Consider the following 23,967-nt stretch of genomic DNA (forward strand, 5'->3'; position numbering starts at 1 on the left):
ACTCACCCATTGGGAACCACAACCAAGATAGCGGGTGGAAGGGTGGCTGCCGCTTATGGAACGTGGGTGAAGTGAGTGAAAAAGGGATGAGAGCCAAGCAAGCCCCTAGAAATCAGGCAGCAGTGGCATTGGCTCTTTACCCCTCCCATACACACACACACAGAGCCATAAAGCAGTGACGCAGTTTGTCCTCCCCTGGCAAATACCCAAGGCTCTGCCCCATACAATATAATAGGTGTGCTAAGACAGGAAATCAAAGCTGCTCTACCTAGTGCACAGACACAGGGAGGCTGCCAAATGAGGAGCCAAAGAAATATGGCCCAAATGAAGGAACAGAACAGAATCCCAGAAAAAGAACTAAGTGATGAGGAGATAGCCAACCTGTCAGATGCAGAGTTCAAACACTGGTGGTTAGAATGCACAAAGATCTCACTGAATATGGCAAAAGCCTAAGGGAAGAAATGATGGGTCTGCTAAGGGGAAAAAAGAAAAATCCACAGGAAACCAACAGGGAAGAGAAGGAAGCTGGGGTTCAAATCAACGATTAGAACATAAGGAAGAAATAAACATTCAGCCAGAACAAAATGAAGAAACAAGAATTCAAAAAAAATGAGGAGAGTTTAAGAAGACTCTGGGGCATCTCCAAAAGGGACAACATCAGAATCATAGGGATCCCAGAATGAGAAGAAGAACAACAAGAAATTGAAAACTTAGAGAACTTCCTCAATTTGCAAAAGGAAATAGACATACAAGTCCAGGAAGCTCAGAGACTCCCAAACAACTTGGACCCAAGCTGGGCCACACCAAGACATATCATAATTAAAATGCCAAAGATTAAAGATAAAGGGAGAATCTTAAAAACAGCAAGAGAAAGACAGAGGGTTACTTGCAAAAGAGTTCCCATAAGAATGTCAGCTGATTTCTCAAAAGAAACTTTGCAGGCAAGAAGGGCAACAAGTATTAAAAGTGAAGAAAAGCAAGGACCTACAGCCAAGATTACCCTATCCAGCAAAGCTATTGTTTAGAATGGGAGGACACTTAGCATAATACTCTCTAGTTCCATCCGTAGGGCAGGAGAAAGTAATGGGAGAAAAATGGGGACAACTATAATTGAACAACAATAAGCACACACACACACACACAAATACAAAAGAATGGAAGGACAGATAAAGTTCTTCCCAGACAAGGTAAAGCTAAAGGAGTTTCCTAAGGCAGGAATCACTGGAGGGGGGAGGTTACTAAGTAGAAGGGAGAAAAGGAGGAAAAATTGAGATAACTGTAATAGCATAATAAATAAAATGCTTAAAAAATTATAAATGAAGAGGTAAGCAAATCTAAGATTATAGAAACATGGAAATCATAAAGGTAAACCTAAAATCAACAAACTAGAAAATAAATATATAATAGAGAATATAAATTAGTAAGGCAAAAACTAATGTTTGGAAAGAACAATATTATTAAACCCTTAGCTAGAAAATTATTTTCAATAAATAGTGCTGAATTATTTGTGTGTGTGCACGTGTGTGTGTGTATGTGTCTGTAAAATATATACAGACTATACAAAATATACTCAAAATGGATCATTGGCCTTCATGCAAAGTCCAAATCAATGAAACATTAAAAAGAAAGTTTAGACAAAAATTGGTTTTTCCATTAATTTCTTGACAAGCATAGTTTGTGAATATGGATTATTTGTATCTGTTCTTGAGAAAATATTTGCTTTCTAGAGTTTTCAATTAGAAAATGCATCCTGTTTCACAATCACCATCATATTCTATTAATACTAATGTTATAGAAATTGTCCCATAAAACCTTTTGGCAGTAAGAGTCTCATACATTCCCACTTAGACAGCTATTGTCATCTTAAGTATCAGAGAACCCCTTACATTGATGATTTTTGAATATTTATTGAGAATAATGTTAAATTTCTTCCTTTTTAAAGGACATATATATTAAATTATTCTAAAATCACATGCAAAGACTTAAAATATATTGTGTAGGTTCCTTTTACATTAGCCTTCACACTGCCCAAAAATCAGTTATAAAATTTTTCATAATCATTTAACAACTCATTTTGTCATCATCCCCACTTTCAGATAATGAATACTATTTAAAAAATATAAGTATTGACACATTCAACCATTTTTAAAATACTGTATCTTATGAGGATATAAAATAATTCAATAAAACAGCTTGAATAAGAAATGAAAACTCACTTAGAAACTAAGAAAATATTGACCAGTTACTGATAACTAATAAAAACAAGAAATAATATTGTGTTTTAGGTTTAACATTGCAAAAAACAAGCACAATTTTTAAGATAAATAGTATGAGGACCATTAAACATATACAACACTGTTCAATGTCCCATAACATCCACTAGATGTCTCCAATAACTGACTCTGAGCAACTAACTACATTCTTTCTAGAGCCTACGCATTGAGTACTGAAACACAAACCACGCAGATATTTTGATCTTCCTACAAAAATTCATATTTTTCTAAGCAGAAGAAGTTATTTTAATCAACATGCAAAATGAAAAAAGAAACTTACATTCAATATCAAGGTACATGCTCTTTTGGTGCCCCCCAATTCTGCTGGCAGCCTCACAGTCGTATCTCCCTGAATCCGACAACTTCACATCTTTAATGTGCAAGGATGAGCTTCCACGCTGTCCTTTCACTTCAATACGGCCGTCTGGGCTCTGTGACATCGAGTCAGAAAGAAGGAAGGTTTTATGCTTCTTTTGTTTAAAATGATGATGGAGATGGAGCACATACCATGTATGATAAACACAATAAACAAAATAAACCTTTACTTGTATTCATTTAAAAAAAAACCCTCAGTGTTTCTATATTTATGATTTACACTTTCTAGTTTATCCATTTTGCCTGTCCACTTGCTTACAGGGACACTGACATGTGGTAAAAACTTAAACACATGTTTTATCAACCTCTTCTATATAGTATGCTCTTTGCTTTTTAAAAAAGCTTCCACGTTCTTCCGGGACGGGTTTTGTTGGCTTCCAATTATGTTCCTTGCAAACATAACGAAACAAGAACAATGCCTTCCAATTCTGCCTAAAACCTATCAATGAAAATAATATTCCTGTGGCACTTTAGTTTTATATCCACTATTTAAGTAAAAAAGTCAGGATTTATGAAAATTAAAGCCGTAAGGAATTTATAGTTTTCATTCTTGAATAAATGCAACAGCACTGTTCATAAACATAATTAGTACCAGATGCAGATAAATTATTAAAACACATACTAACTTATTCTTAGGAAGTCATTGGAAACTGTATGAAGATGATTAATTACTTACTCCATGAATATTGACTCAAATAAAGGAAGTGCTTATAAGTCAATAGTCTATAGATTATATTTCAAATAAGAATTCTTGTGTGCAAGAAATTTAGCATACTTAGAATTATTTTCTTAAATCACTTTTATACCACATGTATTAAAAGATAGTTTATTCATTAAATTTTACTTCATACCATCATAAAATATATTGAACTATTAGCATTTTATAATTTATTTGAAATGCACTTTATTCTTATTGAGTCAATTCTTTTCAATATTTGAGGTTTTAGGGTCTCATAAATATTTTATGGCATATATTTATTTTGAAATATGCATATTATTATGTAACAATATAAGAGTTGTTTAATTTTCTATATGACTGAAGTTCAATTAAGTTTTAATACATTTGCAAACTTTGCATTATTAAAATTTGGTGTTTAATCATTTTCTTTATTAATATCAAAAGACTTTTAAGGCTCTTTTTCAAATATAATGTTGATTGGGGCACAATATGTTTCTTTTTGCTGTTTAATTTTATATAGGTATTCAATTATTATATAATTATAGCAGTCACTCATAATTTATTACTATCGTAAAAGCAGTCTTCACAAATCAAAGAAACAAAAACATACTAGGGACGCATTATGCAACTGAGATCAAAATTTCCAGGCCAACCGCGTGTACCCCACTCCCAAGTGTTGCTAAAAATAATAATATTAGGAGGTTTTCGAGCAGAAGTGCATTCTCTTCTGCCAGTTTCTAATATGTTCAACTGCCAAGTCCATTTACTTGAGACAAAAGGAGAATAAAAGTGAAAATCTACAAAATGGCCAATCTGTTATACAGGTAACTAAGGTTCAATGATTACTTGTTTATTCATTGGTCCTTACCTCCCTGTGCCTCTGTCCATCACTGGACCTTACTGCATTCCCCTCCCTCCTTTTCCACTGACTCCCCTTGGCTTTCAGAGACCCATACTCCGGTTTTCCCCACTTCACCTCTTTGACTCCTCTGTGACCCCAGTGGCAGAACCCTCTCTCCCTGAAGTCCCCTATATCCTGTGCTGGACTCTGTCCTCTTCTCAGTTAATATACTCTGCTCAGTCCACGTCTACAAGGGGGTGATCTTTAGTCACCCTTTCCCCAGCCAGTATCTCTCTTTCCTGGAACTTCAGAGTCAGATTATCTCACTTGCAGAGCTAGTCCCTTTGATATGTATCTCAATCTGGCAGGTGCAGACTTGAACATATCAGCCCCTCACTCAGCATCGCCTGCTCCTCCCACACTGTCTTCTCTCCATGAATGATATTATTTTACACATCCCATGCCATACCTGTCTTGAGTTAGTTTCTGAATCTTTATCTATTTATATTCCTAATTATGAAAAAGCACAATTTATCATCTTGTTCTACATTAGCATTTCCAATTTTCAGCAATTGTGTCTTGTAGACTTATCTGTTCTTTGCTTGTCCTATTTACAGTCTCTGTAGTGCTGCTGAGCTGAAATGATATTGACAGGCGTCTCAGGATTTCAGAGAGAACAATCACGATAAGGCTGAATGTGACCGAAAAAGACTCCCTGACTCTGCAAAAGTCATCAGCATTATGCTATTTCCTGTGTTTCTCTCGCAAAAACTCATTCCAGCTGCAGAAATTATTTCTTGTGAAGCTAAGAATATGTTTTTTTTTAAACCAAACTTTTAATTCTCATAACAACTTGATGAAGGTTTCATATGCCCTGTGCTCCGTAATCATAAATAACATTGTATTCCCTTCCAAATAAGCTTCTATCCCTCGGTCTGACGTTTAAGGACTTCCATATGGCATCACTTTTCTGGGTAAGCACACTTTACAATTTGGGTTCCAAAATTAATTTGAATTACTTGTACTGTCATGAATATCCTGTGCTTTCCATAAGTATCCTTCATTTAAGACCTGTCTTAAATAATTCCCCCTTTATGTCTTCCCCCTCTATGTCTATTATAATTCCTTTAATTTTAGGCCAAATATCAATTTATATTCAAAACAGTTCCTGGTTGACTATGTTATATAATTATTAGATATTCATATATTTATTCCATATTATATTTATTATATAGAAAATCATCTATTATTTATAATTACTACTTTGAATTTTGTGCTTTTCTTGGGACACGTCTTTTCTAGTTTTGTTGAAAATTCACTACTGGGTGATATTATAGTTGAAAAAATATAAGAACATTTTTGTGTTACTTGATGTGAAAGTCATTTGGACCAGTGCTTAGGACAGAACCCTTATATTCTAATATAATTAAGTCAATGAAGTTATGGTGAAATCTACATATAGTTTGAGAAAAGAAAATGTAATCCTTAAGCTATTTACAGGTTAATAGCTATTTATGGGTTAAAAACTTAAATTTATCCTCTCTATTAGAATATGATGAAATACTTTATTGAAAACAAATTCTTCATTTTTCCATTCAGAAATAATATTGTTCTTTTGAGGTATGGAAAGGTAAATTCACCTCCCTTGAAAACTAAACAAGTTTTCTTGTTGTTGTAAATGACAGGTTTTTTAAACATGTAAAAAATTTTTCACATGTATAAAAGTAGCATTCTATTAGTTAAAAATGTTGCTACTTAAAAGTTATTCATAAATCTAAAGTTATTAACAGAAATTCTAGAAGAATGGAATTTCTTTAGGAAAACGTGTGACTCCCTAATTATAAGTCATTTTCAAACTTGGCATTGGCTCTATGATAATGCACACTATATATTAGTATCAAATGTTTCAACTAGAAGACCAAAGTCATTCCTTCTCATATCTGACACTCCAAAGGACATCTCCTTGTACTACATAAATGCATTACACATTTCTGAAAGAAAATTCATTTATATATTGGCTTTGATTCACCATGTACTAAAAATTCATTTATGGCACCTGATATTTGATTGAGACAGGTTAATGGACATATTAGCTGTCCATCTAGTATTATCAGGTTCGATCACTGCATTAGGTAAGATGATTAAAAAGTAAAGTGTCTGACTATACATTATTATTGCAATTCTTTACAGAGAGGCACTCTCAGAAATTTTATTTGGGCTATATTCTTTGCTTTTCCAGAAAGTCAATTTAAGAACTGCTTATTTGAGTAGTATTCTGATATTTTTATAAAATGATTATTTATAGGTTACTGTCCTTTCAATAATCCATTAATCAAATAACTGTGATACCTATATTTTTCAGTTTAGTGTCAATGTGAATATTTTATTGATTTTAATTGTTAGACATTTAAATTACACAATGTATCATGTTAATAGGTTACAGTATTTTTGTAACCTTACATGACTAGACCTGTATTGCCAAATTTAGAATCCAATCATAATACACAACAACACACCTGAAGTAGCAGGTATTCCTTATCTTTCTTCCTTATACTCATGTTTTTCAACCTTCTTGATGTCATTGACCCCTTTTGGCATTTTGGAAGAACTGTGGATCATGTCTCTTAGTTACTCAATGATTTTTTGTGCAATTATCCCACAATAATCACCAAGTCACTGGAAATACATGCTGAGGAAAACAGAATAATTTCTACCCTTAGTGGAATTAAAGTTTAACAGAGAAGACAGCTATTAGTTTCAGAGTATAGTACAAATAAAGTGAAAAGTACTGTGTAAGGACAACACAGTTTCATCTTGGAGGTAAATGGAGGTGTGAGGTAGAGTCACCGGTATGCTTCCAGGTAAACTGAAGTGTGGATTGAGATTTGAAAATGCTGAAAGAGAGATGGTGTTGTAGAGAGATCAGGCAAACTTCCCTAGAAGGCACAAAAAAGAACAGAAGGAAGCCAGCAGGTGCACGGGAGAGAGGGCACCTGGGATCTCTTGATGTTGGGCAGGTAAATAGAGAATGCTTGCAGAACCCAAGACAAATGCAGACACTCACACAAAATTGCACCCCTGGACTATATATTCTGTGTGCCTTTTCATAGTGGCATTAAATCTGTACTAAATGTAAATGTAAATGTAATACTTGACGGTGGCGTCAAGGCGTAACTGCTAAATATGTAAACAAGAAAACAGATGCTCTTTAAAGGTTATGGCATTAATTTACTCAAACTAATTTCTCAAAAGTGTGTTACCATTTTGTTGAGTTGACTCATTTCTGCAAAGAATTTTAAACAGAATTATCCTCTTTCTTCCCCGTAATAGTTATATGTTTACTCTTAGCCTCGATTTCTTTTTCTTCTGGGCTTGATCCCAACTTCCTAGTTTTCTTCCTATTTTAATTTCATAAATCAAACTTTTGTATTGGGCTGGCCAAAAGGTCTGTATATTTGTTCCATAAAATTAAAAGATACATTTTTCATTTTCACCAATAACTTTATTGATTTGGGTATTTTGAGTATGTTGGCTCTCTCTTGCTATTGGCTTCTAGTGGGTAGAGGCTGGGGACGCTGCTAAACATTTCCAATGCATAAGACAGCTCCGAAGCAAAGAACTGCTTGGCCAAAATATCAATAGTACAAAGAAACTTTGCAGAAACCCTTTTGACATGTTCGATCAGTCACAGCGCCGTATCCACACACTATACACATCCTTTTTTTGCATTTCTGTTACATTTTTACCTTCTTGAAATAACAAAACATACTATGCCAAAAATGTTGCGTATAGTTTTTCATTTTCAATATTAAAACAGCTGCACAAAAATTCTCCAATTTTGATTTTTTTAATGTATGCTGATATGACAGCTGTCATAATACAGTCTAACAAAATTGTTTTGAATGAAGTTAAAGATAACTAAACACCACTATAGCCATTGTTTGAAAAAAAAGTAAACTAAGCAAACTTTTTGGCAAACCCAATATGATTACCCTTCCTCTATGTAGTGTATGCTGATGTAATAAAGAGTAATATGTATATTAAAACTTTTTAATTTACATACTTTCTTCATCAGGTTCTAGTGTCCTTTTCTTTGTATATAAGGTCAATAATTTATTCAACTCAATAAATTGAATATAACAGTAATAACAGCTAACATATACACTAAATGGTAGTTAGACACTATTCTAAATGTTTCACATTTATTAGTTCATTTAACACCCATGAGACTGCTTTGAGATTGGGACTAATTCCACCCTCATTTTAAATATGAGTAGATTGAGGTACAGAAACATTAGATAACTTGCCCAGGTTCCACACCACTTATAAATGATAGTGGCTGGATGTCCAGGTTGTCTGACCCCGGAGTGCCTGTTTGGAATTACTTCTGCTCTATGGTTCACCACCTGAGCCGTAACAGTGGCTGAACTATGTATTGTACTATGGTCAGTGTTCATGCACTGTATTGGGCTCTCAACAGAAAAATGGATAAGGAAGGAAAAGCCCTTAGACTCATAGGTCAAATCTTAGAAAAAAAAATCGCAAGTCATACATAATACATGCTGGTAGAGATGAAATTCAGAAGAACACCTATTTCAGTCTAAAGATGTCAGGGATCATTTCTTGTAGGTATTTCTGTCTAAACCGTGACCTGAAGGAGGATAAAGTGATGAGCAAGGAATCAGTCTAGATGCGCAATATTAAGGGCCCCCTGCAAATAAAGTGTGGGCCCTCTTGTTCAAAATTATTACAAATTTCAAGGAAACAACAGCATATTAAACCAAACACAGAAGCCTTCTGAATATCGAGTTCCATGCTATTGTGTAACCTCATAAGATCAGCACTGACTAAGCAAAAAAGAGGGGAAGTTAGGAAGGAAATGGAAACTACATAGGCCTGGATTAGCCGGGTAACGGCATGTTGAAAGAAGCTGTTTGGAGCTGGTGTAACACATATAAGATGAAGAGGGTTGAGAGAAAAATGCCTATAGAGAAAGACAACACTTCTATAAAGAGCCTCAAATGTCAAGGGAAGACCAATGAGAGCACGAAAAGATGCTCAACATCATTAGTCATCATGAAAGTGAAAATGAAAGCCACAGTACCACTTCACACCCTATAGAATGACTATAATCAAAAAGACTAATAATGACAAGTATGGCTGAAGATGTCGAGAAATTGGAACCCTCATTCATTGATGGTGAGAATGAAAAATGATACAGATATTTTGTATAAAAAGTGTGACCACTTACTTAAACACAGTTATTATATGATTCAGGAATTGCACTCCCAAGAGAAAGATATGTGTCCACACAAAAACTTATAAATGAATGGCCATATCAGCAGTATTATTAAAGCCAAAAAGTAAAAGCAACACAAATGTCCGTCTCTTGGTGCATGAGTAAATACAATACAGTACATCCATACAAGGAAATATTATTTGGCAACAAATTATGTAGATGGCTTGATCGTATCTTTGTCTCTACTCTTCATCAGGATGGCCATCCCTGCTGAGATGCCATGAGTTTGGTGTCTAAGGACAGTCTTGCAGGATTTACACGGACATGAGCTTAGCTTCACCATTCACTGGTTTTAAATTTGTTAATATTTTAATGATCACATTCCACAGCCCCCAAATTTATATTAGTCCAAGCCATATAAAGCAACCTGGCTCCATGTCTATGGTATCACTACTATTTATTATGGTTAACGATTGTGACTGGAGCTCTAAGAAAGTAAATTAGAATGTGACAAATGTGCTTGTGGTATTGGCTGACCATGACTGTGGCCTAAATGATGGTTCTTTTGATTAACAAGATAGTTACTTTTGTTGTATGTGTGAAATTTATTCAAGTATGAAGATAATGAAACAAAATATTTGATAGTACAGTCATTCTGAAAATTCGAGATGTGAAGTCAAGCCCTATGTATGGGGAAGGAGTAGAAAAATCTCACTGATTCAAGCCACTTTTCCATGTAAAATTTTATTGCTTTATCCAAGGTAAAAAAAAACAAGAAAAAGAGGATTCTCACTATTGTTTTTGGATTTCTGTGTATATTTCATAATGTAAAATAATGGAACTAATAACAACTGCCTATTTTTAAAAAATCAGTAAGTATTGCTTTCATATCTTGGCTTGGTAACTAACACTAAAATGAACATAGGTATGCAAATATTCTTTCAAATTAGTGCTTTGAGTTTCTTTGGATATATATCCAGAAGTGGAATAATTGAGTCATAATACAGTTCTATTTTTAATTTTTTGAGAAACTACCAATTTGCAATCCTGCCAACAGTGCATGAGGGTTCCCTTTTCTCTACACATTTTTCACCAACACCTGTCTGACAGGTGTGAGGTGATACCTCCTTTGATAATTAGTGATATTGAGCACCTTTTCATATGCCTATTGGCCATCTGCATGTCCTCTTTGGGTAAGTGTTTCTTCAGGTCTTCTGCTCTCTTATTAGGTGTATTGCTTGTTCATTTGTTTGTTTAGTATTGAGTTGTGCGAGTTCTTTATAAAGTTTGGACATTAACCCTTTATCAGATATATCGTTGGCAGATATCTTCTTCCATGCAGTAGGTTGCCTTTTCAATTTGTTGATGATTTCCTTTGTGTACAAAAAGTTTATAACTTGATATAGTCTCATTTATTTATTTTGCCTGAGAAGATACATCAGAAAAATATATTGCTGAATATCAGAGATTTTATTGCCTATGTGCCTATATTTTCTTCTACAAGTTTTATCAAAATGCCCATCAATAGATGAGTGGATAAAAAAATGTGGTGTATATACACAATGGAATATTACTTGGTCATAAAAAAGAATGAAATATTACCATTTGCAATAGCACAGTTGGACTTAGTATTATGCTAAGTGAAATAAGTCAGGAAGAGAAAGACAAATAGAATATAATTTTGCTTATATGTAGAATCTAAAGAACAAAATAAACAAACAAAATGGAATCAGACTCATATATATAGAGAACTGCCTGATGGTTGTCAGTGGGGTGGAGTTGGAGAGATGGGTGAAAAGGGGGAAGGAATTAAGAAGTATAAACTGGTAGTTACAAAATAGTCATGGGGATATAAAGTGTAGCATAGGCAATGTAGTCAGTAATATTGTATAACTATGTACAGTGACAGGTGATTACTTGAAATAGTAAGACACTTTGTAAAATGTGATTATCTAACTACTATGCAACTAAAACGAAATAATAAAATAAAATAATACTGAATGTAAACTGTAATTGAAAAACAAAGTTTAAAAAATCAATAAAGGCTAAAGTGGGCAAGAAGATACTCAGATCTAAGAATTACATTCTACGTTGAGGTAAATTTTTGTATCATGTCACACAAAAATGAGAAGATAGAAAGGGACCGGAAAGAAAGAGGTATAGTATAATTCAGAAACCCTGTTTCAACATTTATTTTAAGACGGTCAGATGTACTGCTATAATTTATGCCACATAATTGCAATTATCTTGTGAATATTGATATCATATTACTAAACCAGACTGATATGGAATTAATGTGAACAAACACTAAGAAAGCACTGAATAGATTGTTTCATGGCTTTTAACAAGTGATAGGTTAGGTTCAATCTATTTTTAATCCAAAATTAAAAATGCTTTGCTAATACAAGGACAGCCTATTGGAAAACAGATGATATGCACTATTGGACTTGGAATGGCACAACATTTGTAACTGTTGAATCTGAGTGAGATATGTGGGGTCTCACTATACCATTCACTAGTCTTTGTTTTAAAATCACATCTTTCATTTTATTATGGAATTGTGAAAACATCACACTCAAGTGGGGATTTATTCATTTCTCTTGCTTCTTGAGTTATTAAGACATGTAGAGCATATCAGAACCCAAATTCATGCCTAGGGCATGCTGTTGCACTCTACTTGCAAATCCATACTTTTTTTTATAGAATGGCACCAAGATTTTTATGCATTTATTTTGCAGAGTTATCACAATATAAGTTGTCTCATATACAGTACATAGTGTTTGTTGCTTTCCCCACCTCCGGTTAGAACTGCCTAGGGTTATGCAGGCTCAGTGTTAGGTATATAATGAATGATATTATAATCAATAGTGTAGTTAGTTAACCAGTGTCTAAGCAGTATAGTGGTCTAGTTCCCATTACAGACAAATTAATTTTGAAAGAAAACCCCACAATATCCAACATAAAGTAGTATAATAATGTTACCTGAAGTACTTAAAAATGCCTGACATATATATTAAATGTTAAATATAGAGACTATTATTCTCTTTAGTATGTTTTTATACAAATATCTCTAATACACTCTACAAGGAAAACTATATAGTATAACAATTAGTTTGGGAAGATTCTTTCTTCGCTTTATTTAATGGAACAAATAAGGGGTCCATTCTGGATCTTGTTAGGCCAGCACCTAGAACGTGTAAAATACACAAGACTGCTAAAAATGTATATAATATACACTATTTCCTGTCTGTTTCATTTGGATAGGTTGTATTATTCTGCCTTTGAGTTCATTAATTTTTCTTCTGCAGAATCTACTCTGTTTTTAATCTCATTTAATATTTTTGCTTGACTTAAAAATTTCTAGTATTTTGATTTCAGTTATTTTATATCTCCCGTATCTGTCCTTATTATGCTCATTCTTTCTTCTATCTTGTAATACATATGCAGTACATGCAAAAAAATAGAAAAGTTAATACCCCTATGTTCTAATATTATCATCTGTGCCATTAAGAGCTGTTTCTATTGATTGATGTGTCTTTCCTTATTATGGACTATATTTTTTGCACCTTGCATTATTGTAAATTTTTATTAGATGCCAGATTTTTTAATTATATATTTTGAGTGTTATCCTTTTTCTATTCTTTAAAGTGTGTTTGGTCCCTTCTCTGAGACACTGTTAAATGAATTAAAAACAATTTTATTCTTTTGAGGATTTTAAACTGTTGGGATCAATATTCAGTTTAAGAGTAATATGACCACACTACTAAAGTAACATTCCTCAGTATTCCAGTGGTTCTTTTTTTAGTGTTATTCCACTGGAGCGGTCCCAATTTCTTCTCCTTTGCCCTCCTCCCAGCAGCCCCGTGTCTTACCCTGCAGCCCACCCCCCTCTCCCACAGTCAATCCCCACACCATTGCCATGTCCACGGGTCATTCATACATGTCCTTTCACTAGTCCCTTCCCCTTCTTTCAGTCATTATCCACCTCCCCTTGTCTTCTGGCCACTGTCAGTCATTTCCATGTTTCTGGTTCTATTTTGCTCATTTCTTTATTTTGTTCATTGGATTCTTCTTATGAGTGAGATCATATGGTATCTGATATACACTCCGATTTTAAAAGATGACAACACTAAATGAAATTTATGATAATGGACAGCGCACTGATCCCTGACAGAAGGGAAACAAATGATGTGAGACCTAAACTTGCTCAAGGCCATTGTCCAGGGCAAGTTTTCAGGCTGCAGCGCATGAATGAAGTTTCTGTGCACAGAAAGAACAGTTTTTCCCCCCCTACGGTTGTGGATAGTTTCCTTAAACACATATACTTGTCAGTTCCAAGCTGACAATTCATGGGGAAAATGCTGCTGGCCCCTGGAGCTCTCTCTCGGAATTTTTCTCTTCTCTACAAAGCTCTTACTCCTCTCCCATACCCCAACCTGTGAACTCTAGCGCCCTCAGTCACTCAAACTAACAACACTGTTTCCTCAACTAAAACCGACAAACAGAAACATCATTCATGCGCTGCAGCCTGAAAACTTGCTCTAGGCAGTGGCCTTGAGCAATCGTAGGTCTCACATCATTTGTTTCCCTTCTTTCAGGGATCAATGCGCTGTCCATTATGTCATAAATTTCACTGTTGTTGACATCGTTTAAAGTCAGAGTGTGTATCAAGCCTCATTTATCCATTATGCCTGGAAAGAGAAGTTCTAATGAGCATTTTAAATTGTCACTAGCTTCACCTTTAGAGTAAAAAAAAAATGCAATGTATTTATCATCTAGTGACCACCTTTTGTCACAGATATGAGAATAGTCAGAGTATACCACACACTGCTATTTAACAATATCACTTCATTCAGGCTGGTATGACAAAGTAGAAAAGTAAATATTTATATTTATATATATATGTATATATTTCCTTCTTTTTAAAAATCACACCATTCTAGATACATATTAAAACATTACTGCACTCGGACCAGGGAAAGTGGCGGGGGGGTGGCAGAGACAAGTGTATTTGAAAAAAAAGAAAACAAAAAATACATTACAACAATTATATATGTGTGTGTGTGTGTATAAATTTTATATAAGTAATTGTGTACGATTGTTGTCATATGTGGTGGTATTATTATAGCAAAGAGATGTTCCTTTTTTAACATTGAGTTATGCTGAATGAATTACGTATTTTATGTCAATTCCTCATAACTATACATTGGGTGGGAGGTTTAAGGAGACAAAAAGCATATCAATTGATATCAGTTCTTTAAACTCTCCCTAAGTTATCTCAGTCTGACTCGTGTATAATTGGCACAGTTAGCATAAATGAAGGCAGTGTTTATTTGCTTTCACTCTGACTTTATTGTAAGACATTATTGTAAATGTTTTATATAAGACATGCACATAAACACTGAAAGCTGCTCACTATACATCAAAATACCAAAATCACAATTTTCAAATAATTGTGTCACACATATAAAGAAACAGCTTCTCTCTAAAAGATGGTTAATAATTAAAACTGTGTATAACAAATGCATGGCCTCCACTGAGCTGCTTTGGTTTGGTTTTGAATGTTGTTTGTTTTGTTATAAATTAAGAGAAGTTAAAGAGTGCATATGCAAACCAAATTTTTATAATCATTAGAAGTCTTAAAATCAAATAAGGAACTCTTCAAAAAGGACCTAAGTTATTAGGATAATAAAATAGTACATAGGAGAGAGAAAGGTTGACTAAATTTTTTAACCCAAAGCCTATATGTTTCAGTAAAACTGTTCCCAAGTATGAGATAAAAGAATCAATGCTGCAATCCTGAACCATAGGATGGAGAATATACACAGTGGACTTCATCAAAAACATTAAGATAAAGCTTCCTATATAAAAGTTATGGACCAGACATGTCTGTAATTAATCTTTTCAGTGATGAATATCAATCATCAGAGGATGAGAAAGATATGAACATTATCATTCAAAGGAAGTCTGGTGGAGATGAAGACCCAGAAAACAGAGGTGATCTAGAAGATTATACCTTTGGTATAAGACCTAAAAATGATAAGGAGTAGCCTCATCAAGCTTCTAATTGTGCTGCAATACTCTGATAATAAGAAGAGTCAATAAGTATAGTACGCTACAGGTTGTTGTAAAGTTTAAGAGAAAGCATTTAAAAATATAGTATTAGTAGATACATATGCAATATTTTATCTCAAAGTGCTAATCAAAACAAATACCAAATGATTTCAATCATATATGGAATCTAATGAACAAAGTGAACTAACAGGCAAAACAGAGATAGACTCACAGATAGAGTAGGATGACAGTTAATAGGGTGGAGGGGGTCAGGGATTGAACAAAAAGGAAAAGGGACTCATGGTCATGGACGACAGAGGGGAGTATAAAGGGGTTAAATGATAATGTAAAAAATACAATAAAAAAGCTATAAAGAAAAGTCAGACAGGCATGTTTCCACTAATGTAGGAAAAGGGGATAAAGCCACAGTAAACCTCCAACACCTTCTCTATGGCACACACAGGAAAAACGTGCAGTCCTATTGCTTGCTAACCTCCTGCTTCCACACAGCTTGTGTGTGAGATCCCCTCAGTTATCATCTTCCCTATCATTTGGACCCAAAGAGGAGTTTAATTTATGAGCAAACACATTACTAATTAAATAAGCTATCAAAGGATTATATCAATTTATTCAAGTTGTTCATTATCAGATATGCTACAATTTCATTAGTGTTATATGTTTTTGTTTTAAATTTTGTCCCCATATCACCCCCGGCTGGTGTGGCTCAGCAGATTGAGCGCCAGTCTGTGAAACAAAAGGTTGCCAGTTTGATTCCCAGTCAGGACATGTGCCTGGGTTACAGGCCAGGTCCCCAGTAGGGGGCGTGTGAGAGGCAAACACACAGTGATGTTTCTCTTCTTCTCTTTCTCACTCCCTTCCCCTCTCTCTAAAAATAAATAAGTAAAATCTTTTCTTAAAGCTACTGCTTCCTTTCTAAAAATAAATAAATACATACATACATTAATTTTGTGCCCATATCAATCCATATAACCCTGCTGGATACAGCAAACTTCAGAATTAAATGCAAATATGCATATAGTAAATCAACTCTGGTGTTTTTTACATAGTCTATGCTATTATCTGGCTTCAGATCTTATAATTAAAAAAAAACTATGGCCTACAATTTATTCTTAGTTTAACTAAATAATTCAACAATTCATCTGACCATACTCATAGTAAAAACTGTTAAAAATCAAGTCTATCATATAAACTTCCCCTTGTCAGTCAGGGACTGTCTCAGCAAACTAAAACATAACCAGAAACTGCATCAGTACATCAAAGATTTGTGACGCCTTTTGCTATACTTATGCCTTGCAATGTACAGTCAGTGCCCCAGGTGAATTAAGCATGCACACCATTGCAAAGCTTGTAGTACCCAAGGATTGATGGAGGAAATGTGAAATCTTATTTGGCTGAAATAAATTGACCTATATAGTGGGATATGAGGAAAAACTAGGGGCATCAAGGGAGTAAGAGAGCAGCCTATCACATAGACTCTACATCATAGAGCTACGTAGGGAAGTAATAGAAAGGATTTTTAAATGATATGAGAAGCTATTGGAGGCTTCTGAACAAAACAGTGATGTTAGCAGGCTTATTTCAAATAGGCCAACCTAGCTCTGTTAATGAGAATAACAGCAGCAAAGGCGGATACAGGGAGACCTCTTTACAAAATGTTGCAATAATCTAGGTCAGTAATTACGATGTTTTGGACCAGATCATTAACAGTTGAATGTTCACGAATGTTCAAATTTTGAATATATTTAAGCTGGGCTAATAGAATTTGCTAAAAAATAAAATATGGAAATAATAGTATCTGAGTCAATGATAACTTTGAGAATTTTAGCCAATATAACTGGAAAGAAGGTGTTGCCTTTTAATGAGATTGGCATGACTGAGGGAGAAGCAAATGTGGGCATAATGTTCAGAGCCGGACTGGATACTTTAACTTTGACTTGGTTCTATAACATCTAGATAGCATTGTCCTGTAGGCTATTGTGTGTAGAAGACTAGGGCTCGGTAGAGAGGTTCATGGTTGAAATTCTGACTTTGCTTAATCCAGTTGGTAATTACAGCTATGTGACTAAATGAATCAATCAAGGGAATAAGTATGGCTAGGGAAGGAAATCCAAGAATAGACTCCAGATAAGGACCTCAGTATTAGAGTCAATTAGAAGACACGCTCATCAAAGGAGACTGAAAGGAGTGAGAATTGGGGCAAGAGGAAAACCAGGAGAGGGTACTACAAGCTGAAGAACATACTTCAAGTATGCTTCCAGCAAGGTAATTATTTAACTGGGTCAGTGTTCTTGCCAGCAGAAAGAATGAGGACTGACAATTTACCATTAAATTGAAGAAAGTGAAGGTTATTGGCACACTTGTCAGGGTCTCAGTGGATTGATGTGGTCATAGCCTGATTGTAGTATATTCCAGAGGCAGTTAGAGGGAAAAAGAGAGAACAAGTTTAAGCAACAGTTTCATGGGCTTTTGCTATGCCAAAAGTTAGAGATCAGATGAGATTTGGAAGTTTCATGTGGTATCTTTCTATCATCTTTATATCTATCATCTACCTATCTAATTAGTTGTCTATCATCTATCTATTAGTTGTTTATCATCTACCTATCTATATGCACATATATAAATATATATGCATGTGTAAAGGATATGGTCTATGAATGTATGTTAGATGCAAATATATAAACACATATATGAAAAATTTATAACAAATATAAAAATATGCATTGTATATTCAACATGTAATATATATTACATATAAGTAATAGAAGAAATGATATTTTTGAAAATACTTGGGAATGATAAATAATTTAGTGAGTAAAAAATTGTTAGGAATATAGAGATGAATTACTGGTCTGAGGGTCATGATATGTGAGAGAGGATGAGCATTAGCAATCACATGAAAACTCAAGTATTTTATTCATGATGACTTACAGGTTCACCTAAGTATGAATGTAAATGTATTGGTAGGATTTTGTTAAAGACTTCTTTTGATTGTTTTTATTTTTGGGATAACTGTGATAGAATAAACAAGAATGAACAAATAAAATAAATAAATAAATAGAGTTAAAAAAGAGGAAGCAGGTGATCAGCTGAGCTTTCTGGTGACTGTGGAGTTTTGTAAATTTAAGAACAGAAAAAAATCTGTAAAACTGCTATGTAAAACTAGTCAGGAAAGTAAGTCTGGAAAAATGAAACAAATGGACTACAAGGTGAGGAGTCAACATAAGGTGTAGGTCAAGGTTTACAGACAGATCATTCAGAACAATTGTGGTTTTTCTCCAGTTAAGTTCGGCTGTGCTTCCACATGTGAGGAACAATCATGGAAGTTAATTAAACCATGACTGATGTGTGTTAGAGAAGATTCCTGAAACAAAGAATAGAGGAGTATATATGAGGTACTGGTTATAGTAAAAGTCAATACAATTTAAGGTGAGGGTTAAAAGAAGTGAGCAAGCTGGGTGGTTTGGGTCTGGAAAAAGGTGGTAGGATCCACAATTCTTAGAATCACATTGTTTCCATATATTTGATAGAGTATAAATACATTTTTCTTTTAAGTAGGTCAACCATTAAGTATGCATCTAAAACAACATGACATCCAAGAATGAAAAATTTAAAAATTTGACAAGAATTCTTTGGATTACAAAACAACAGCAATGATGTTGCTCCAAGAAATATAGACCATGAAAACACAACATTAAAGCCAAGGAAGATTCTTACCTAAGAGTTTTGTTTTGTTTTGTTTTGTTTCCTCAATAAATACAAGTACTCAATAGATGGCTGAAAAGAGCTATTACTAAAGATCTTTCTTTAACATATCTTTTTCAATTTATTATTTGATAATTTATGAGTCAAGAGCAAGAAAGGCATTGCAATACCTATAAAGTAATTTTTATTAAAATATATTTAATTTTATTCATTAATTATTGTGTAACATTCTTTTTGCACTAGTTTTGTTGCACGTTTAAGCTTGACAATGGAATTCATCATATATATTATTTTTCTGCAAGTTGTTTATTAGAATGTTAAAATATTTTCAAAACCAGTGCTATGTCAAATTGTATAATAGTTAATTCAGATTTACCTTTCATATCTATATTAAAAATTGTACAAAAATGCTTGCATTATTGCCTATACAGTCATTCAAATTTATTTCATCACATTTCTTGAATTTAGTTAATAATATTCACTATAATAACACATACATAATTCAAAGTTACATTTGCACACAACTTAATATTTTTGTTAAGTCTCTTATAATTTATCATATCTCCATATTTCTTAATAACTATATGTTCTTACTTTCTTCAGAGGTAATAGTAAGTTAATTCATAAGGAGAAGTAAAGTTAAATGAAGTCTGTATTTAGGATCTAGTAACACACACACACACACACACACACATAAATATTCTGCTACAAAACCATACTAAAGTTATTTTCAGTATGTAAATAACATTTTCCCCAAAACAATTATTATAAAATTGTAAACTAATCTCACAACATCTTACAAACATGATAAAAGTTTCTTGTAAAAGACAATTCTCACAAGTTTTAAAAATAAAAGTACATTAATAAATGTTTTTTAAAAGAACAAAGACATTTTATTTTAAAATATTTCCAGAATTCTCCCCTAAATTGTTTTTATACATCTTCTAATTGTTATTCAAGCTGTGGGCCAAAAAAGATACTTCAGAAAGTTGTAAATGATTGAAAACCCACCTCTCAGCAAGATCAGAAGCACTCAGGAAGATTTCTAACTTGCCTAATTATATTCTACCACCTACATCAGATGGGGAATTGAAGCATCCACTTTGCCTGTTGCCCAGCAGGGACCTGTACTATTGCTGAGGGTACTACTATGAAAAAAAAATGCATGAGGCAGACCTTAAAAAATGTCATTCAAATACAAAGTCCTTCATAAAAACCCATTTCCTTTGGAAAGAAAAAAATATATAGGCATTTAAATCTACAGGTGCCAGGAGTATGCTTTTTAGCATTCTTCTCTACATTCAGAAATTAACATATTTTTCTTATGTAAATATATTACCAAAGTAATCTCAGTTTTTCTAATAATTGAGTTAAATGGAAAAAGTATATAGAAAAAGGAAATTGGAAACACACTGTTTCACTATATTAGATTATTAGAAAATCATGAACTGAAAAATTAGTAAGGAGCTGAATTCTAAAAGGGTTTCGCATCAGAATAAAAACTGTACCTTAAAATGTATGATCATCTACTGAGTCAATAGAGAGATTTGTTGACTAGGAAAATGTTAAAGCTTGATGAGGACTTATTTTATAAATAATGGAAATTTACCTCTGAAAAACATAACAATTTACCTGATATCAGAGAGCAGGTAAAAGGCAATCTAGGGATTGAAACAAAGAATCCCTGTTACAACTGCCCATAATATTATCCTACTCAACTCTATTTTTATGAACTAGGAAAAACAAAGATAGCATGACTAAGAATCCATGGGTTATAAAAATGGATTTCTCTTATGTATTTTATTCTGTGTATAGTTATAGAGAATATCGAGATCATTTTAGGTTTTCTGAATAAAGATTTCATGCATGTTAAGTGTGTTGGTATATATTTGCATGCAAATACGTAGATAGGGTTGTGATGGAAGAAGTATACTATTGAAGAATAATTTCAAACATAGAGGATCTTTACAGGGTATACACACAAGAACTATTTCCAGGAATGTACAAAATGAAACGCAGCTCTTTAATCCTCTCAGAAATTTACTGCATCAGAAGCCCCAGGGGCCAGACTCAGTCAGAAGCCGAGGAGGGAAGCTCAGTCAGGCGTATGTGTACACAGCTCCTTATATGTCTCTGATGTATAACCCTCCTTCAGTGTGACTCCCGGATTAGAACTCAAACATTTACAATTATAGAGAGGAAGGATCTCACGATAACAGAGGTTACTCACAATTCTCTAATGCTCATCACATCAAATCAAAAGATTCTCCTTTAGACACTGATAATCTTGCAAATCATATTAGAAAAAATCAAGGGATTGGAATTCTCTCCTTTGGAATTGAAAACATTCCATTTTCTGTAAGTCCTAATTCTTGGAATGGCTATGCATTTTCGTAACTTCCACTCTTGTCATAGTATCACTCATATTAAGCAATATGTCTAATTCAACTGTACATATCACTGTCTTTAAAATGTGTACATATCATTCAATTATTCATTAAAACATTTTACTGATTTTATTTGTTTTTTACATTATAGTTCTTTCCTTGACTTTTGTTCTTGTGTGTGTGTGTGTGTGTGTGTGTGTGTGTGTGTGTGATGTGTTTATGAGTTTCAGAATCAGGTACTGAAAATTTTCCATAATTGAATCCCTGGAACTAGCTTCAGGGCTTGGTAAAGAGGTACAAATAAAATTCCTCATAAAAGTAATAAAAATACAGCTGTAAAAATTGCCCAAAAGTACAACTACTTAAAAAGCTGTATAAAAATGCTTACAGACTGTCCTTCATTCTTAAAAACAATGCTATAAATATGCCATCATATTTCACTTTTTACTTCATTGGAAATTTTATAATAAAGTGCAAGTACTTGAAACTCTGCAGACTCTTTTTAAATCAATAATTGAGAATTTCTTGATCTCATTTTGGTAATTTCTACTTAAGAAGAAAAAGTGGATTGAAAATCTTAAATTTTCTGCTATAATATAAAGGTACTGCCAATTATACCGCTATGAGTATTTTTAAGTTTCTTTTTTAAAATCAGAATCTAAGCAATTTTCATCAGCCTACAGCAAATTGAGAGGAGATATTCTGATGAGAGTAGTCATACACCAATACAGAGGCACATCAGAAGAATAAGTTGAAACGGGCCTGTGATAGCGCAAAAAATACGCTGCAGCTATATTTGTAGCCTTGTAAAAGTTCACGTACATATTATAAGATGATATTCTGAGTACAAAAATTGCATATTTCAAAATCTCATCTTCATAAAGAAAAGACTGATGATTTTAAATACGCTTTGATTCCATTTCCCCTCTTAAATTGTATGCACCATGAAACAGGAAACTTTTCTTTTTATTACCCTTGCATTCTTTGTGCCTGGAATAGTATATGCAAGCATAACATTCCTCAATAATATTTGCTGATATATGTTCAAAGAATTTTGGCAAGTAATAAAAGAAACGTCAGTTGCATAAAATTCTATCACTTAAAAGATTATTTAGCTGATTACATTTGTAAAATTTATCTTTCAAGAAGTCATATTTGCTTTAGAATTTAAAAAGTTTAATGTAATCTTCACTATACATATATATATATTTATATGATCTAAGAATTTTTAGCGAAGATTTTCATGCATATGAAAATTTCACTCCATTATCTTTTCCCTTCCCTAAAGGTGGTTTAAGTAAATCATTTTCAAAACAAGAAGTTTCCTTAGGTCCAGAGCCCTACATGCACACACAAAAATTATATCCCAGAGCATAAAATAATATAATAATGAACACAGTAGTCAATATTTAAATGCTGAGATATTTAAATTGTTAATAAGATTTAAAACATCATATTTTATTCATGTAGTTATATGAAAGAACTGTCCATCTTGTTATTTTAGGCTGCAAGGACATTTTAAGTAAGTATTGTTCAGCTCATAGTGCTTAAAATCATGGAAAGAATGCTTTCTACACAATTAAAATAGAAATATCTTGGTAAAATATATTACTTCTATCTAAGTGCAAAACATGTTAATGTAGACTATTCACACCTTGTATTAAAACTTTTTTAAATTATAAATTTCTATTTAAATGCATCTAATTATTTGAACAGAGCAGAATAGATATAAAATACTAAAGTTAAGTTTGTAAGCTTGTTATCTTTGACTCAGAAAGACACATTTTTCAAATAAATGTAAAAGAACACAAAGTTCTTCTAGTTTAATCATAAAGGTTTTATTGATCTAAACTCAGACCATGGCTAGAATTTTATATTTTACCTGAGAAAAAAGGGAGAATGTAGTTTTTTAAGTTTATCACCAGCTTTATTTACTGATTTTATTGGCATTTTTGTGAAAGGACCGTTTGGTGTTAAGAATTGAGATGAAATGAATTTGTTATTATAATTTGTGAAGTCATTATCCATTTATTAATAATGCAGTATATTTATTTACTGGAGAAAAATGTTTGCTTCACAAGTAGGAGGATGGAAAATAGGTTGTTGTAACTGAAATATCTTTAAATGTGCTCCACTCCTCAAAATTTCATAGCTAAACACGTATCAGGTTAATTCAATTCACATTTGACACAAACGCAGTCTTTTAAAAGTATGATCCGTATACCAGTGAAGTTGTACATGCTAAGTTTAGGTATTACTTTGAGAAATAATTTTTATTTTATAATTTTATATTGACTTGAATGTGTGTTTTAAAATATAACATATAATCATACTTTTGATTTCACTTTTTTTTGTTTAGGATAGTAATAAATGAAAAACTAGTTTAATTTAAAGAA

General features: G+C 33.2%; 1 protein-coding gene across 1 annotated transcript in view; it reads right to left on the minus strand.

Moving 5' to 3' along the window:
- NCAM2 (neural cell adhesion molecule 2) overlaps nucleotides 1-23,967 on the minus strand; it is a 422,854-nt gene that overhangs the window by 102,217 nt on the left and 296,670 nt on the right. Inside the window, exon 9 of the mRNA XM_054579597.1 lies at nucleotides 2,554-2,704. Within this exon, the coding sequence (XP_054435572.1) occupies nucleotides 2,554-2,704 (151 nt within the window). The remainder of the gene's footprint in view (nucleotides 1-2,553; nucleotides 2,705-23,967) is intronic.

This window comes from Pteronotus mesoamericanus, unplaced genomic scaffold, assembly GCF_021234165.1.
Source record: "Pteronotus mesoamericanus isolate MK-2021 breed Mesoamerican mustached bat unplaced genomic scaffold, CSHL_Meso_final contig_116, whole genome shotgun sequence".
NCBI classification, from domain to species: domain Eukaryota; kingdom Metazoa; phylum Chordata; class Mammalia; order Chiroptera; family Mormoopidae; genus Pteronotus; species Pteronotus mesoamericanus.